Source organism: Phaseolus vulgaris, chromosome 7 (assembly GCF_051622355.1).
Source record: "Phaseolus vulgaris cultivar YP4 chromosome 7, ASM5162235v1, whole genome shotgun sequence".
NCBI lineage: Eukaryota > Viridiplantae > Streptophyta > Magnoliopsida > Fabales > Fabaceae > Phaseolus > Phaseolus vulgaris.
In genome coordinates, this window is record NC_143504.1 from 2372593 (window position 1) to 2389679 (window position 17087).

Consider the following 17087-nt stretch of genomic DNA (forward strand, 5'->3'; position numbering starts at 1 on the left):
TATCTTTAGATTTAAATCATTCACAGGGTGCAAAATATTTCAAAGTTTTGGAATACCATTTTATTTTCAGTTTTTTTTTTTAAATAAGAAAATATCATAACACCTATTTAATATCTAGACAGTTTGAATATATTTTACAACAAAAAAAAGTTATCTTGACAGAGAAAAATCAAACAAAGAACAAAAGAACGTGGAAACTAATAATAAAAATCTGTCTACTTTTCCCCAGTGTGTGTGAATGAGAAAAAGGCTTTCAAAATAGTTGTTAGTTGTGCAGAGAAAAGTACAGGCCAACAAGGAAAGTGAATAAAAAAACTTAAAATTACTGAAATAGTTTATAGAGATATTTTTATGAATTATTTAAAAGTCAATATAATTTATTTGAATAAAAAATATATTTAATATTAATTTTTATTAAAAATTAGATAAGGATGAAAATTAATACATTAGTGATGATATATTAACAATCATGCACGATATTACAACTAAAAAAAAAATTGTATTTTTTTATCAATAATAAATATGAATAACTTTAGAAGTGATACAATCGTATACATAAAAGTAATCTTAAGTTTTCTCCATCAAAGAAAAAAAGGTTCCAAACTGACAATTATAGTGAACAAACACACCTAGATCCAAAAAAACCATATAAAAATAGACATGTGAAAAAAAATACAAGAAGATCATCTTCATACAAACTAATGATCAAGAAAAATACCTAGAATTTGACTTGACTTTAACAAAAACCAAACATTTAAATGAACCAAAACAAACATTTCTAAATCATCGACTTAAAAATATAATTTGATATTAAAAATAAAACAATTTTAAAATTATATTAATTAAATCATAATTATAAATTAGTGGATTTTAATTTACAGTAAAAGTATATATCTGGAACAGATCTAAAGCTTGAAACTTTTTTCCCGAACAAGTGGGCAAATGGTGAATAATTAGTTTTTTATTTATTATGAAGTACTATAAAAGATGAAGATTAATGAAAAGAAATAATGGAGTTTATAGTTAGAAGATGGTCGACAAGGCTTTACTTTTGTTGAATTTGACCATTGATAAAGAGGTTGGGTATGGTTTTGTGTGGTTGTGACGAAACTGGAATATTAATATAATTTGGGAGAACACTTTGATAAAGTGGATTCATTATTGATGATCTTTTGTGAGAAATATGTTCCTTGTTGAGGAATTATTTTGTACAAAAAATGGTCCCTTTGTTTTCCCCCAACCCACGCATCCAACACCAACACCAATAATATTTGCAGGCCATTAATCTTCCCTCTTTCTCTCTCTCTCCACGCACCACTTCCCATGTGCTGCCAAACTGCACATCACGCACAAGAAAAATAAGTTTTATTTTCAAACCTAACCTAGCCCAACGTAACCCAATCCATTCCAACATCCATGCTTATCTATTTAACACACAGACAAAAACTTCTATAATTCATCATTTTCATACCTCTTATTCTTTAAAACTCCATCTTTCAATAGTTTTAAGCTATGTCCACACTCATCAGATCCCAAAACCTAATTCACTTTGTTTTTTCCATAAAAGAAACAGAGTTAAAGCTCCCTTTTACACACACCACCCACTTACTCTGGCTAAATAGAATATACCTTAGCTTTAATTTTATCTCTACACTTTTTTTTATCAAATTTTACAACGTCTAATGTCATATATATTGAAAGAAGTTTCTTTTTTTATTATACTATTATTCCTCAATAATATTCATTAGTATGAGAGTTCAGATCAAAAGATAATATAAATACATATTTTTTTTTTTAAAAATTAAGATTTTTTAAAGACAAAATCATTATAGAACTCTTAATTTTAAAATAAACAATAAATCAGATGCATGTGGTGGTTAACCATGACGGAACTTGTTTCGGTACTTTCAATATAATCTCACATCATTCAGTAGTCAAAGTCAATGACAATTTATATACTTATTCTTCCTCCAATCCATCGAGATACCTTTTAAGGATAAAACCGTCACGAAACACCAATTTTCAAAGCGGACAAAATCTCGAATCGGTAATTGACTCTAAAAATGATATCTCTAAAACTTGAAGTCGGAAGAGAACTTCAACTTCAAAACTAGAATCTCTAGGACAACAAAATATTCCTAATCCTTGTATATTTTTAAGATTTTATGATAACTTTTTCTCCATGAATAATTTATAAGATTTTTATTTTAATAACATTTAATTTAAAAAAAATTAGGAAAAAAATATATATTTTGAGATAAAAATAGTTGTATAATTTTATACTCTAGAATCTATGGTAGATTTTTATGAGCTGGATATTACTTGTAACAAACAAATATTTCCTAATCCCAAGAATGTTACTATGTTACGTTACGTCACGTGGAGAAATAAGAGAGAGCCCCAACAAGTAAAGCATCTTTGGTGGATGAGAGCATTTGGATTTGTCTTGTTTAACTAAAGTTGGCAAGACATGTGAATATGCTGCTAAGTGCTCATTTAGTTTTACATTTTCATTTTTTTTATTCTTTAAAGCTTCCACCAATTTCTTCATAACTGTTTTAAGAAATAAATTAAAAATAATTTTACTTTATATATAAATTATTTTTTAATTTTTATAACTTTTTAAAGTTCTTAATTTTGGTATAGTTAACTTTAATTTTTGCACAATTAATTTTAATTAATTTATGTAGAAATTTATTTCATTTTTTCAGTGATTGTAAAGAAGTTTGTTGAAACAAATATTTGTTTTTCCGAATAAAAAGTCTTAAGTCTATTTTTTTAATATATCACATCAGGAGAATATTTATTAAATGTACTGATAATAGAGAATCTGTGATAATTTTAATAGATGTCATATTTGAATTATATTTTTTATCCATAAAATTAAAACAAAAACTTAACATGTTCATATCAATGTAATATTAGCTCAGAATATGAGTTGAAACTTGTAGTATAATTTTTGTTCAAAATATCTTCCAATATAAAAAAGTAAAAATTATATACCTATCATTGCTGTCTTTGAAATTAAACGGTTTGTCAAAGTGATGGTTAAAAATAACGAAAATGGCTATTAAATTTATAAATTATCAATCAATATTATAATAATAGTCCAAATCGATTCTAAAAATACAGAAATATAATTAAAAATAACGAGAATGGTTATTAAAATTATAAATACTTGTCCAAATCCATTCTAAAACTACAGAAATATAATTAATATGTCTGTTATTTTACCAATCACAACCTTTTCACGCAAAAAAATAATTGTATTTTTAATGGAGGTAAAATGTTCTGAATTTTTTTTTTACAAGAGGTTCTTGCATAATCAAAACAATGATTTTTTTTTTATTAACCCATAGGAGAGGAGAAAAGGTGATAATAATAATAAAAAAAATATCTATTTTAAATAAGGAAAAGACTAATTTTAAAAATATATGTAAAATCCCTGCCAAGAGGTGTTATTTGTTGGTGTGAGTTTGTTTGGGCATATGGGTGATCGGTATTTTTGTACAATGTCAATTTGTTGATGAAAGACTTACATTTCATCGTGATGTTGATTTTACAATAATTTCATATCCTCCTTGTTAAACTCATGTGGTTTTAAACGCTTATTTTGAGAGGTTCAAGACATGTGGTTTGGAAAGAATTTTATCCAATTTCTATGGTGGACATCAAATGTTTTTATCAAATATGAGTTGAAATAATTCGATGTAGATGAACGAGTTATTTAGGCAAGTTAACCTTTACTTGGAAGGATTGACGAACTGTGATGATTAAGATCGAGTGGTGATTATAGAGATAACAATATTTAAGTGAGTATACGGGATTGAGAAAGTAAAAATTAGATTAAGTTCTTACTACAGGTAAGATTAAGGTATATTTTCATGTTTTTGGCAAAATATTCAATAAGGTAGTTATCAAATATTGTAGTGATTAGTCTGTTATCAAATATTATATTCTTAATATTTTGATATTAATTAACAAAAAAAACAATATGTATACAGTTAACTAAAAAATTATAATCTCTAATTGTTTTGTTTTATTTATAGATGTTAGTTTCTTTTTTATTTTTCTAAATAAAAAAGTAGCTACAAATAACTAGTTTTAAATGTTATTACTAGAGATGCTAACATACATGTTATTGGCTTATTGTTTTTCTTGTTGGACAACAAGAGAAAAAATCTTTGATATAGGTGGGATGGGTTTCATGAATTAAACTTATAAATCATTAATTTTGTAAAATACTCAGTCACATATAAATCCTTTTGGTTTAAAGAAGTTACTTCTAGTTGAAGATCATAAATCCTAGACAGGTCACCCTGAGAGTATCTGGTTTTCAAATAATTTCATATGTCCAGGGCAACATCCATCAAAATGATGCTTTGCCGAATAGGAAGTGAGACAGAGTGTACTAACCATGAGACTACCATATTGTTGCATATGTTTGAGGTTGAGAAACTTGGATGATCTTTTTATGGGCAAGGATGCGTTTCAAGAATGAGTTCCACTTTGTTTTTAGCATTTAGTGTCGCCAAGATCGAACGGTTCCAAGAGTGATAGTTGGAAGCGTCCAACACCGGGGTTCTCGTTAGGATGAAGGCACAAATAGTTGTTCGTCGAATCGGCTTGAGACGGTGAAGCGGGGCATTCTTCTGCTGCAAAGAAGAACAAAAGAAAGGTTTCAAGAAAAAAAAGTAAAGCAAGAAGAGAAAAGAGAAAAGGGATTCAGAGTGTGCAACAGAGTTCTTCAATTGAAGAACTATGATACCATAATACGATCAACCAACATAGTGATAAGAACTCTAGGCAACATTTGTAAGGGTATGAGGGAGAAACAATCACCCAAGAAACCAATCAGTAGATGAGAAACCCTAAACAATATGATAGGGAAAGAACAAAGAGAAAAGTAGAAGAGATGTGTGAACTGTAAAATAATGGCACACATGAATATTATTGGATTCGTAAAGTGTATATATTGTACATGTCAAACGAAAAAAACAGAAAATCTAAACTAGAGAAAAAAAAAAAGGCTCAATTAGACGACTCAATGTAAAATATACATGGATTTTATCACTCCATGGAGCTTTCAAGAGTACGATCAAGTGACCATCTCGAAGTTTAACCGACTTCAACTAACTGTTTTAGTTGGGAGACATCACTCTTAGCTAGAATATATTGATATCACAATGTTTTATATATTTTGTAACTTCCCAGATTTCTTTTTGTTTTTTACCTTTTTAATTTTGCTTTCATTAGAAGTATTATCGACACAGTTACATGGGATTGCAAGTTCAAATGAGTTTTTGATTAATATAGAAAAAGCTGTATGAAAATAGTAAAAGATTGATTACCTTTTATCTTATTTTATATGGACTGTATTGGATCTCCTAACCATATGAATGCCTAAAATAAACAAAAATCCTGATATCTTTTAATCATAATTTATGAATTATTTACTGTATGTCATAATTATTAATTATATAATTAAGCTCTAATATTGATTAATAGGTGGTAATGCGAAAACAAGAATATCTAACACTTGGCAGTACAAAGAGTTATCAATATTGTTTTTTCTTTAAATTACATTTTCCTAATTTCAGATTATATTTGAAAATAAAATATCAACTACAAACAAAATATTTTAAAAAATATAAATCAAATTCTGTATAGAAAGAAAGAAATGCTTACCCAATACAAAAAAAAATGAATAAAAATAAAGTAAAAAACATTACAGAAAATCGTTAGCAGTTGGCATCTTGTAAAAAATAATTAAAGAATTATATTTGTAGTTCTACAATCTGACATTACTTTTTTCCTCATTTACCCTTTCTAAGGCGATTTCAACAAAGACTTGCAGTTCTTTCGAGACCAATAGAGAGTAAATTTGGGTTTGGGTTTTGTAGGGAACGAATATAGATTATTTTTTCAATTTGGGTTTGATAAAAAATCTTTGGCCCACAAAATTAGGTATAGACAATTCCTATTGATTAAAATCATGCTCACTTTTAGCTGGTTACTTTCATTCATGTTTTTATCATTAAACACATGCGAGCTAATAATCTATATATTAATTATATCACATATGTAACTCATTAATTAATTAATTAATAAGAATAATCTGGTCTAATTAAATTTTTATTTCTTTAATACGGTTAGGGCATAACTATTGTTTCCGTAATTTTAATAGATTGATTTCAATTTATAAATTTTGGTTAATACGATGTTATCCACAACGTCATTTTGGCTATGTAGCATAGACACTGATACGGACACTGATACGACACAGATATAGATACAGAGATACATAAAATCTCTAAAATGTAGGTTACGAGGACACAAATCTACGTATTATATAAATTGACAATAAAGATTTATGTGTACAAGTATGTTCCAAATTATTTTTTGGAGCGGAAAGAAGTTTTTTATGACTGGTTCACAATGATTTGTTTCTTAGTTTTAAAATCATAATAACAATTTATACAATAAAATTTGAATTTTGAGAAAATTAATATATTTTTCCTTTATAAAATTGTGTTATAACTATACTAGAATTGTGAGAAATCTAACAAATACTTTTTGAATTGAACACTTTACGGATACATGTCCTACAAGTGTCATACGATTATCGGTGTCCGACACGAATATCAGACACCGACACGTCATTTAAGAGGAGTGTCCGAACTTCATATATGCTATCTTCATTTTAGAATGTTCATAATTATAATAATCTGACTAAATTATATTGACTTTCTTATATTTTCTCAAAATATATTTACACTTTTTTTTCATCTTGATAATAATTTTATTTATCAATGAATATAGTATTTTTAAAATTTAATGGGTATACATATAGTATAAAAATATAATCAGATGTGTTTAAAACAAATGGAAAGTTCAAATGAAATTTTTAAAAATTAGAATGTTAATATAATTGAAGAAAATATCGCAGGTGCTATGGAAACTTAATATAATAATTATTATATGTACTCTGATTTAGAGTAATTTTGTTTTTTAGTTTTGTTACCGATAAAATTATTGTTTTTGGGTTTTGTATTTTTCCCTTTTTGTAGCTTTATATTTTTATTTTGGGCCTCATTTGCTTCGGCCCACTCATTTTTTGTGTTTGCTTTCGCTCCATCTTTATTTTATATTGTACGTGTCAGAAGACTGATAGATATTTAGTATTATTGATTGTTTTTTTTTTCTCGTGTTCTGTATCTTTTTTATGTTTATCACTTTTAGCATTATTTTTTTTTAATTTTTAGGGTTTATTTTACAGATAATTAATTATGAATATAAATCTCACGAACGCAACTAACACTCGTTAAAATGGAACATAAATATTGTACAAATTTAATCTTTTTAGAAATCTCAAATCTTTTAAAAGTGGACACTAATGATAATTTTTATATACAATTCTATCTTAATCTACTTATTGATTTTAAAGATAAAATTTTCGTAGAGCCAAAGACTTCAAAGTAAACAATATTTGTAAAGATAACCCAAAAATTAAATAATTCAATTTTAATTTATATACTACAAATAAAACATCGAAAGTAAAACTCATTGAAAGAATAAATGAATTTAAGCATAGTAAATGAATAATTAAGTAAGTATTATTTTTTTAATATTTTAAACAGTACAATGAATTTTTTTTAATAGTTTAGTCTTTTAAATTTGTACTAAAAAATAATTTGAATTTTTAATAAAAATAGTTTGTTCCTTTTGTAGTTTAAATTAATTATTGTTATTTAGCTTAATTTAGTTTTATGTACACCCTGTCGTTAATGACCGTTCCTCGTACTTCTGTTGCTGCTTTTGGGCCCCCAAACCGTGAAGAAATAATTTATTAGACTTAAATAACTAAAAATGTTTTCTAAAAAAAAAGAATAAATAAATAATATATATATTTTGGTGAGAGGATTAGAAAATGTAGCGTGTAATTCAAAATTCAAACAAAAATAAACTAATTCAAATATATATATATATATAGACAAAAAGATGTATTACTTCACTTCGCAATGTTTCTTCATACGTGGAAATTGTTATTCCTTATTCTGTGTTGGCTCTTTTATGTAAAACACATTTTATCACTCCATTGATTAAGAATAACAATTTACATGAAGTTGCGGCTATTTATTCAAATTAAAATAACGTTAGTTTTAAAATAAGTTATTTTCAAATTAAAAGGCTTAAAAAATAAATTTTAAATTTGTAGGCTAAAACGGTATTTTTAAATTTGAAAGACCGAAAAAGTTACTTTTTATGTTGAATGGACTTACAATATAATTTTAAGTTACAGAAATTAAAAAATAATTTTCAAATTTTGAATGGTTAAAATAAAATTTAGCTCAGTTCAAATTTTGAGAAGTAAAAGAATATATATTTCTATAATTAGTTGGTTTATGCATAAATTAATTTAAATAAATTTCTATAACTTTGAATTTTAACTTATATATCTAATTTTATCTTATAAAATAAAAACGTAAATAATCATTTTGGGTTGTAAATGTAGAAAACACTCTCAATTCAATTGTTGAAAAATTAAAGATTCTGAGTTAGTGTTTAGTTGGGTAAAGTATTTAAATTAAATTAATCAATAATATTTTATTTTCAACTAGTTGTGTAGAGTTTAATGATAAAATAGTTTATATTTTTATTTAATTAATTTTAAAAATTACATTTTAATAACCAAATATTCATGCAAAACTTATAAAAAAAGTTGCAATTGCATGACTTTTTACCTATTAAAGAATTAAATTAAATTAAATATTTGTCTTTTAATAACTAAATTAAGAACTCTCTGCTTGTCTAGGAACTAAAATTTATTTTATTACTCTTTTTCCTACAACAAAAATTATGAAAAATTAGTCCAATTAAGTATTTATGGCATAAAAGAAAATCTCATGTTGAGTAAAAAATCATAGAAAAAAAACATTGAGAAAGTGATAAGAACAACAAATTTCTCAGGGGGGTTTTGGAGAGACGTTTAGATCCAAACTCAAGTTCTCTTCCACCTTACCATCTTTCTCATTCCTCTTTGCCTCCTTCACTTCCTGCATGATATCTTTCTCCAACGCTGCCACGTCATTGCCGTAGCTCTTGAAGTACTTCAGTGCAGTGTTTATGCGGTGGATAATGGCGTAGAACTCCTCCACCTCCTCGTCGGTCACCGCCGTGGAATCCTCCTCGCGCGGCTTCTTCTGGCTGGGGGAAACGCCGTCGTCTTGGTCTCGCTTTCTCTTGTCCTTCGCGTCAGACATGTTCTTTTGATTGTGATTGGTGAAGATGGGCCGGTGGGCCTTTTAAAGAATATCAAGCGACACTGTTATGGTAATTACAGTCACTCGTGCCTTTTTTCCATCCAATAGATGGGCGACACGTTGTTCAGGATATGCTTTCTATTGGTCGGTTCTAATTTTTTCTATTTTTTAACTCAATTTCTTTTTATATTCTGATTCGTCTACTCTCTTAAATTAAAATCTTGTCTTTTATAAAAAAAAAATAAGTTTTTGACTTAAATTCAGTTTTAATCATAATTTTAGTGACTATTATCGTCATTTAGTCAAATTGGTTTTTATCGTATATTACATTACAGCGCAAACATGATTTTTTTTCCCAATCAAACAATACATGCACATTAAGAAAGACAATTTATTACTATAAAGTCAAAATAAATAAATTGTTTTCATATCTATCATAAGTAAAATAAAACCCATAAACCAAAAATTCCATAATTCAATATCACAAAGTGAATTACTAATTATAATTAAAAACAACTAAAATGTAAGCAGAAGTAGTTAAAAATTGCTTAAGTGTGAAAAAAATACTAAGTTTTGTCTATAGACAAAAAGAGAGATAGTAATGAAGCGTTTTTTTTACTTCTAGGCTTCTTTTTAAGACAAAAGTTATGTACCTATTTTATGGATATAGTAGAATTCTTAATATTTTATTAGAACGAACCAATTTTTTATTCATACAGAAAGCAACAATAAAAGAACATATTTTAAAAAAAATGACGTAATGAGCGTGTGAAAAGTTTAAATAACTAGTCTTTGAAATTTAGGGAGAGTCTTCAACATGGTTGCTTGATTTCATATTCTCTCTATTCCAAAATAACTGATGTTCTCACTGTATAATGAAGTTTTTTTTCTTCTAATATACCCTCAAATAAATTGTTTTCTCTTTCTTATTCATAACAATGTATTTATAAAAAAAATAACTAATTTAGTAAAATTGTTTTAAAAAGTAGTATATTTATTATTGCTCCTCATATATCTGTAATCACAGTAATTTTTTACCACAAATATTATGAGAATTAGATTTCAACCTTAAATAACTAATTATGAGTATGTCTAAGGAGAGTTATTTACATGCATTTCAATATGGATCTCATAGGTTCCTTAAAATTAAAACCATTTTCAGTACTCAGTTTTATCTATGCTAATCATCTCGCATTGCGAACTTCGTCTTTACACCAAAGTAAAAACGAGTAATGCAAAGTGGGGCCACAATCATGAGACAGATAATAAGCAACGATGTGGGGACCAATGGATGGCCTAATCCACCAAAGTCACGCGTAATGGATCCTATGACTCTCTCACTCACAACTCAACAAGCATAAATTAATGCCATCATCTATCTTCAGCTTCCAAAGACCACACTCTGTACTCAGCTATGCTTTCTTCTCATACTCTCCCACCTCTTCTCTCTCTCTCTTTCCTTCTTCTTACTTGCTTTCTGTATGTAGTTGCAGAAGAACCAAACCTTTCTAACAAAATTGGCCAAGGCTACCGTCTCATATCCATTAAAAATGCCCCTGATGGTACCCTTGTTGGCCTCCTCCAAGTTAAGCAGAAGAACAATATCTATGGCCCTGACATTCCCCTTTTACGATTACATGTGAAGTAAGTGATACTCCGTATCGTTATGCATTCACATTTTCTTCATGAAGCCATAAAAAGTGGATGTGTTTAGTCCCACATTTACTAGGAAAGGTCCCGAGAAAAGATATATAATACGTGACTCGTAGACGTACGAAATTTGACAGATTTAGTGTAGGAAATTCTTCTCCTCTGTCTTGTTAAACCCCTGAGTAGTGTTTAAACTCATTCTGAACCTTTACTTTGTTCTTTGTTATGCAGGCAAGAGACTGAGAACCGTTTGAGGGTACACATCACTGACGCAGAGAAACAAAGGTGGGAGGTTCCTTACAACCTTTTGCCGAGGGAGCAACCACTGAGTGTGAAACAAAACACTGAGTGGTCGTGGTCGTGGTCGAGGAAGAAGAACAACCTAATATCACTGTCAAATAGCTCTGAGCTTGTATTCAGCTACACTTCAGACCCGTTTAGTTTTGCAGTGAAAAGAAAGTCTAATGGGGATACTCTTTTTGACTCCAGTTCCAATGAGTTTAACACATTGGTCTTCAAGGACCAGTACTTGGAAATTTCTACCAAATTGCCCAAAGATGTTTCTCTGTACGGTTTGGGGGAGAACACACAGCCACATGGGATGAAGCTGTACCCAAGTGACCCTTACACTTTGTATACCACTAATGTCTCAGCCATTAATCTCAACACTGATTTATACAGCGCACACCCTGTGTACATGGATCTCAGAAATGAAGGTGACGAGCCTTATGCACATGGAGTTCTGTTGTTAAATAGCAATGCAATGGATGTGTTCTACAGAGGAACCTCTTTGACCTACAAGGTTATTGGAGGAGTGTTTGATTTTTACTTCTTTGCTGGACCCACGCCTCTGAATGTTGTGGATCAGTACACTTCCTTGATTGGTAGACCAGCTCCAATGCCTTACTGGGCCTTTGGTATGAGTCTCTTTTCTCTTTCTCTTACAGTCTTATAATATTATTGCATGTTCTATATTTAGTGTGCATTGCATTAGTCTTGAGTGCCATAAACCACTCCCCGTTTGTGAAGACAGAGGAATGTGGAGACGATAAGACTTTGAGAAAATAGTTTTTGCCTTTGGATAAGGGGAAATAGAGAAACTAATGTTTTACCATATCTCTGACATTCAATGACAGGGATGTTTTGTCCGCAAAATTATTTTGATTTCTGAATATATATCCATATGGTTTCTATACTGGTAAACTTTTTCGTCTTATTTTTATTCTCATTACCCCTTTTAGGTCCACACGAAAAGATATGGACATGTATAAAATTGAAACTTAACCATATTACATAAAATAAAAGTGAAATCCTTACTAAAATCAGAGGAAATTTTGACAAAATCTTATGCCAATGAATCAAAGGTTCCACGTTTTATTCATGTTATTTTTTGTACAGAACATTCCTTCCTAGTTAACAAAATAATAAAACCTTATCCATGATACTGTACAGTTTAGTGAAGTGAAAATAAAATAATACTTAGACGTAAACTTTGTCGAGGAATTTGGTTTTTATGATATGCATGTATTGTGTAAGCAATCTGTTGGTCTTTTCAAGAATCCTTTCTGCAAACTTATTATTACCTATCATTCTGTCCTCCTTTTTGTTTTTCTTTTTCTGAGGCGGAAACTTATTCGTATTTGTGAGAAATTGCTATCATGTCTTGTAAACAAGATTAGCCTTCACTCATGGGAAATATATTGGTAGGGTAATTTAATATAAACCAATTCTTTTCAGTCTTTTTTTCATTTTACTTGGGTTGGCATCATTGATCATTACGCTTTGCTTCCAGATCTAGCTTAATGATGTTTTTCTTCCAGAACTATCATTTGTATTAAGATAATTTGATTCTGAAAGGTATTTCACCAACATGCTAACTTGTTTTATTTGGTATATATTATCATAGGATTCCACCAATGCAGATGGGGCTATCATAATCTATCTGTAGTAGAAGATGTGGTCGACAACTACAAGAAGGCTAAAATCCCACTCGATGTGATATGGAATGATGATGATCACATGGATGGCCACAAGGACTTCACACTCAATCCAACTAACTACCCTCATTCCAAGCTTTTAGACTTCCTCGACAAAATACACAGCATTGGCATGAAATACATTGTGATCATTGATCCAGGAATTGCTGTTAACTCCAGTTATGGTGTGTATCAAAGGGGTATGGCTAATGATGTTTTTATCAAGTATGAAGGTGAACCCTTTTTGGCTCAAGTTTGGCCAGGAGCAGTAAATTTTCCTGATTTTCTCAATCCAAAAACAGTTTCATGGTGGGTTGATGAGATCCGTCGCTTCCATGAACTAGTCCCTATTGATGGTCTATGGATTGACATGAATGAAGCTTCAAATTTCTGTTCGGGAAAGTGCAGAATTCCTGAGGGAAAAGTGTGCCCAAGTGGAACAGGACCTGGTTGGATTTGTTGCTTAGATTGCAAAAACATCACAAGCACAAGGTGGGATGAACCTCCCTACAAAATTAACGCTTCAGGAGTACAGGCTCCTATAGGCTTCAAAACTATAGCCACTAGTGCAGTTCACTATAACGGTGTTTTGGAGTATGATGCTCACAGCATCTATGGTTTCTCTCAATCAATTGCAACTCACAAGGCTCTTCAGGGGCTTCAAGGAAAAAGGCCTTTCATATTGTCCCGCTCCACTTATGTGGGTTCAGGCAAATATGTTGCTCATTGGACTGGTGACAATAAGGGCACATGGGAGGACTTAAGGTACTCAATATCCACAATGCTCAATTTTGGAATATTTGGGGTGCCAATGGTTGGTTCAGACATATGTGGTTTCTATCCAGCTCCCACAGAAGAGCTTTGCAATCGATGGATTGAAGTTGGTGCCTTCTACCCTTTCTCAAGAGACCATGCAAACTTCTACTCCCCAAGACAGGAGCTTTACCAATGGGAATCAGTAGCTGAATCTGCTAGAAATGCTTTAGGTATGAGGTATAAGCTCCTCCCTTATCTATACACATTGAACTATGAGGCACATAATAGTGGAGCACCAATTGCAAGGCCTCTTTTCTTCTCATTTCCAAGTTACACTGAATGTTATGACCTCAACACGCAGTTCTTACTAGGGAGCAGTCTAATGGTTTCTCCTGTGGTAGAGCAAGGAAAAACACAAGTTAAAGCCCTTTTCCCTCCTGGAACGTGGTACAGTTTGTTTGATTTGACACAGACAATTGTATCAAAAGATGGGAACTATGTTACCCTTGATGCACCTCTGCATGTGGTCAATGTGCATTTGTATCAGAATACCATTCTTCCAATGCAACAGGGTGGAATGGTATCTAAGGATGCTAGAATGACACCCTTCAGCCTCATTGTGACCTTCCCGGCTGGTGCAACTGATGGAGTAGCCAAAGGGAAGCTTTTCCTTGACGATGATGAGCTTCCAGAAATGAAACTTGGAAGTGGCTTTTCAACCTACATTGATTTCCATGCAACTGTCAAAGAAGGAAACGTGAAAGTTTGGTCAGAAGTTCAAGAGGGCAAGTTTGCTCTAGATAAAGGTTGGGTTATTGACACAATAAAAGTGTTGGGATTAAGCAGAAATGGAACACTAACTGAAATTGAGATTGATGGAGAAAAACAGATGAACATCTTAAGTGTGGAAGTTAGTACAAGTCAACATAATTACTTATTTGGACATGGAGATGGAGATAAGATATTGATGGTAGGATTGAAGAGATTGAATATTCCTCTAGGTAAAAATTTTGCTGTCACCTGGAAGATGGGATCATAAGTTGAGATTGTTTCATCTCAATGAACACTTTTTATCTTTCTGTCAATTATCTTTTCTGTAAGTGTTATTAGTTTTGTTGGAAGAAGAGATGTGGAAGTATTAAGCTCTTCCTTCTCTATTTATATTCTAGTATATCATGCTGAGGGTCTTCTAAACACTATAGAATTTAAATTAGGTTCAAACTAAGTAGAAACTTAATTATTATATATATAATATCTTAATTTTACTGATGAAGTGTGAAAAAAATATAATTATACATGACGATATAATATAGAATATTAAATAGTTAAATTAACAATTAGTATGTGTTGGAAAAGAAAAGTCGTTACAAAAGTTTAGTTTTGCGTAGATGGAAAATCCAATATGATTTATATCTAAATTAAAATTTCTTTAAATAAATTTCATTTTCATTTTTAAAACGAGATCAAAACTTTAAAAGTTAGAACCAAAATATAAAAGTATTACAGAAATGGGTTAGCATAATTACTCATAAAAGACATGACTTGATACCACACAAATTTAACGAGCAAAGATTGAAGAAAGATGTGCAATAAAAATAAAAACACATTAGTTCAATATGAGTCCAAAACTCCCAATTGGGTCAATTGCAAATATGACACCTCTGTCGGCGGAAACACAAGTCTTTTTTTTCTTTTAATTAGATGTTTGTTCACCTAATAGACGACCAAAAGCCCAAATTACTTTTCAACGTTGTTACTTTCAACAACAAAAACAAAACTCTAGCCAAAATCCAAATTTTGTGATACACCATGTGTTGTTGAATCGTTTGTATAAATGACAATTTTAATAAAGTACCAAATTCTTATAATTTTTAAAATATAAAGTTCAATTATGTTTTTTCCTGTATAAATAAATTATGATTTCTCTCATAATCCTTCACTAATACATTATGTACATAGATACCGAAAGGACACAGATACATATACGAAAGGGAATGCAATTTTATATATTATATAATTATAAATTATATAAATTAATTGACAATAAAAATTTATATGCATAAATATATTTCAGTTTTTTTAGCAGAAAAAATGCTTCTCACGACTTATTCTAATGGATTTATTCCTTGTTTTATAATCATATTAAAATTTTATATAATAAATTTGAGTATTTATTTTTTATAAAATTGTGTTGAAACCGTACTAGAATTGTCAGAAATCCAACAAATGTATGTTTTTTTTAATTAGATACTTCACCTATATGTATCTTATGACTATCCTACAAATGTCGATGTGTGACACGTGTATCTAACATGAACACACTATTTAAGAGACGTGTCTGAACTTCATAGCCAATAGACATCCCTTAAACACATTTTTCTAATTTAGAGTTGGGAAATTATCTATTTTTTGTTGAATTATTTTGTTTGAATGAGTGCAGCGATTATTTAAAGTAGTTATAATGATTAATGGAAGAATAAGCAAAGTGCACTCCAATGTAGTGGACATGAATAAACTAAAATATTAGACAAGAAAATCGTTTAGACAGCTTCCTAATTACGTTAATAACCGAAAGCTTAATCTTGAAACGATGGCTCTTAAAGTATTAGACGGGACAATCATTTAGAGAACTTCGTAATCACGTTAATCACTGAAAGCTTGTTCTTAAACAATGGCTCTGTTTCACATAAAAAATACTAATTCAAAAGTTGATTGATAGTTAAAAAGTTAATTGGAAGTTGGAAAACTTATTGGGAGGTGAAAAGTTCGGAATTCAAAACAAAAGTATTCTCTCAAAATAAGTAACGCCTCTATATTAAAAAGTCATTTTGAAGTGACGTTTTATATTTTCACTGAAAATTAAGTATTTTATTTATTATATATTAAAAAATAATTAATGCAATTAAATTAATCCTAAGGTAGTGCGTAACGATAAAAGTAATTTAGTAAATTTGTTCAAATCATTAAATTAATATTTATTATTTTCTTAGTTTTTTAAAAAAATTAAAATTTTATTCATTCTTGTTTTGAAAAAGAGAAAGTAGTAATATCAATTAAAAAAAATTGGTTGATTAAGATAATACACAGCTTTTGACAAAATAATTAATTGTAGAATTAATTATTTTTTTGTAGTTCTAAGTGTGAAAAATTAATTTCATCCTCTAAATTTTAAAAATTCAATATGTTTTTCAAAAAATTTTAGAAAAAGTTTAATTTTATTCTATTTTTTTAAGATACAATGATGCCAACTTTTTTAAAATAATTAAATGGAATAAGAACATAGAAATTGTCAAGGAAAAATTTTAAAAATTACATTAAATCGTTTTAAAAATATCTGAAATTATATTAATTTTCTTCAAAATTCTAAATTTTTTATCATAATATAAATACATATAAAATATAAAAGAAAAAAGAAAAAAATAATTTTTTTGAATATAAATCA

General features: G+C 29.4%; 1 protein-coding gene across 2 annotated transcripts; it reads left to right on the forward strand.

Moving 5' to 3' along the window:
• The first annotated feature begins 9268 nt into the window (after positions 1 to 9268).
• LOC137828370 (alpha-xylosidase 1) lies at positions 9269 to 14806 on the forward strand. Of its 2 annotated transcripts, XM_068634908.2 has the most exons (4): positions 9269 to 9333; positions 10526 to 10907; positions 11145 to 11830; positions 12820 to 14806. In XM_068634908.2, exons 2-4 carry the CDS (start codon positions 10678 to 10680, stop codon positions 14682 to 14684), a joined length of 2781 nt encoding a protein of 926 aa, XP_068491009.1. In that variant the 5' UTR covers positions 9269 to 9333; positions 10526 to 10677; the 3' UTR covers positions 14685 to 14806. The 2 variants fall into 2 exon arrangements, with proteins under 2 accessions (XP_068491009.1, XP_090161449.1); XM_090305323.1 differs by lacking the exons at positions 9269 to 9333; positions 10526 to 10907 and adding an exon at positions 10918 to 11057.
• The last annotated feature ends 2281 nt before the right edge of the window (positions 14807 to 17087 follow it).

What these genes read in the sequence shown, in the direction of transcription:
- LOC137828370 (XM_068634908.2), top strand. Translation starts at nt 10,678, where the DNA reads ATGCTTTCTTCTCATACTCTCCCACCTCTTCTCTCTCTCTCTTTCCTT. An exon ending in CTTTTACGATTACATGTGAA is followed by an intron (nt 10,908 to 11,144) that starts GTAAGTGATACT and finishes TTTGTTATGCAG; the next exon opens with GCAAGAGACTGAGAACCGTT. An exon ending in AATGCCTTACTGGGCCTTTG is followed by an intron (nt 11,831 to 12,819) that starts GTATGAGTCTCT and finishes ATATTATCATAG; the next exon opens with GATTCCACCAATGCAGATGG.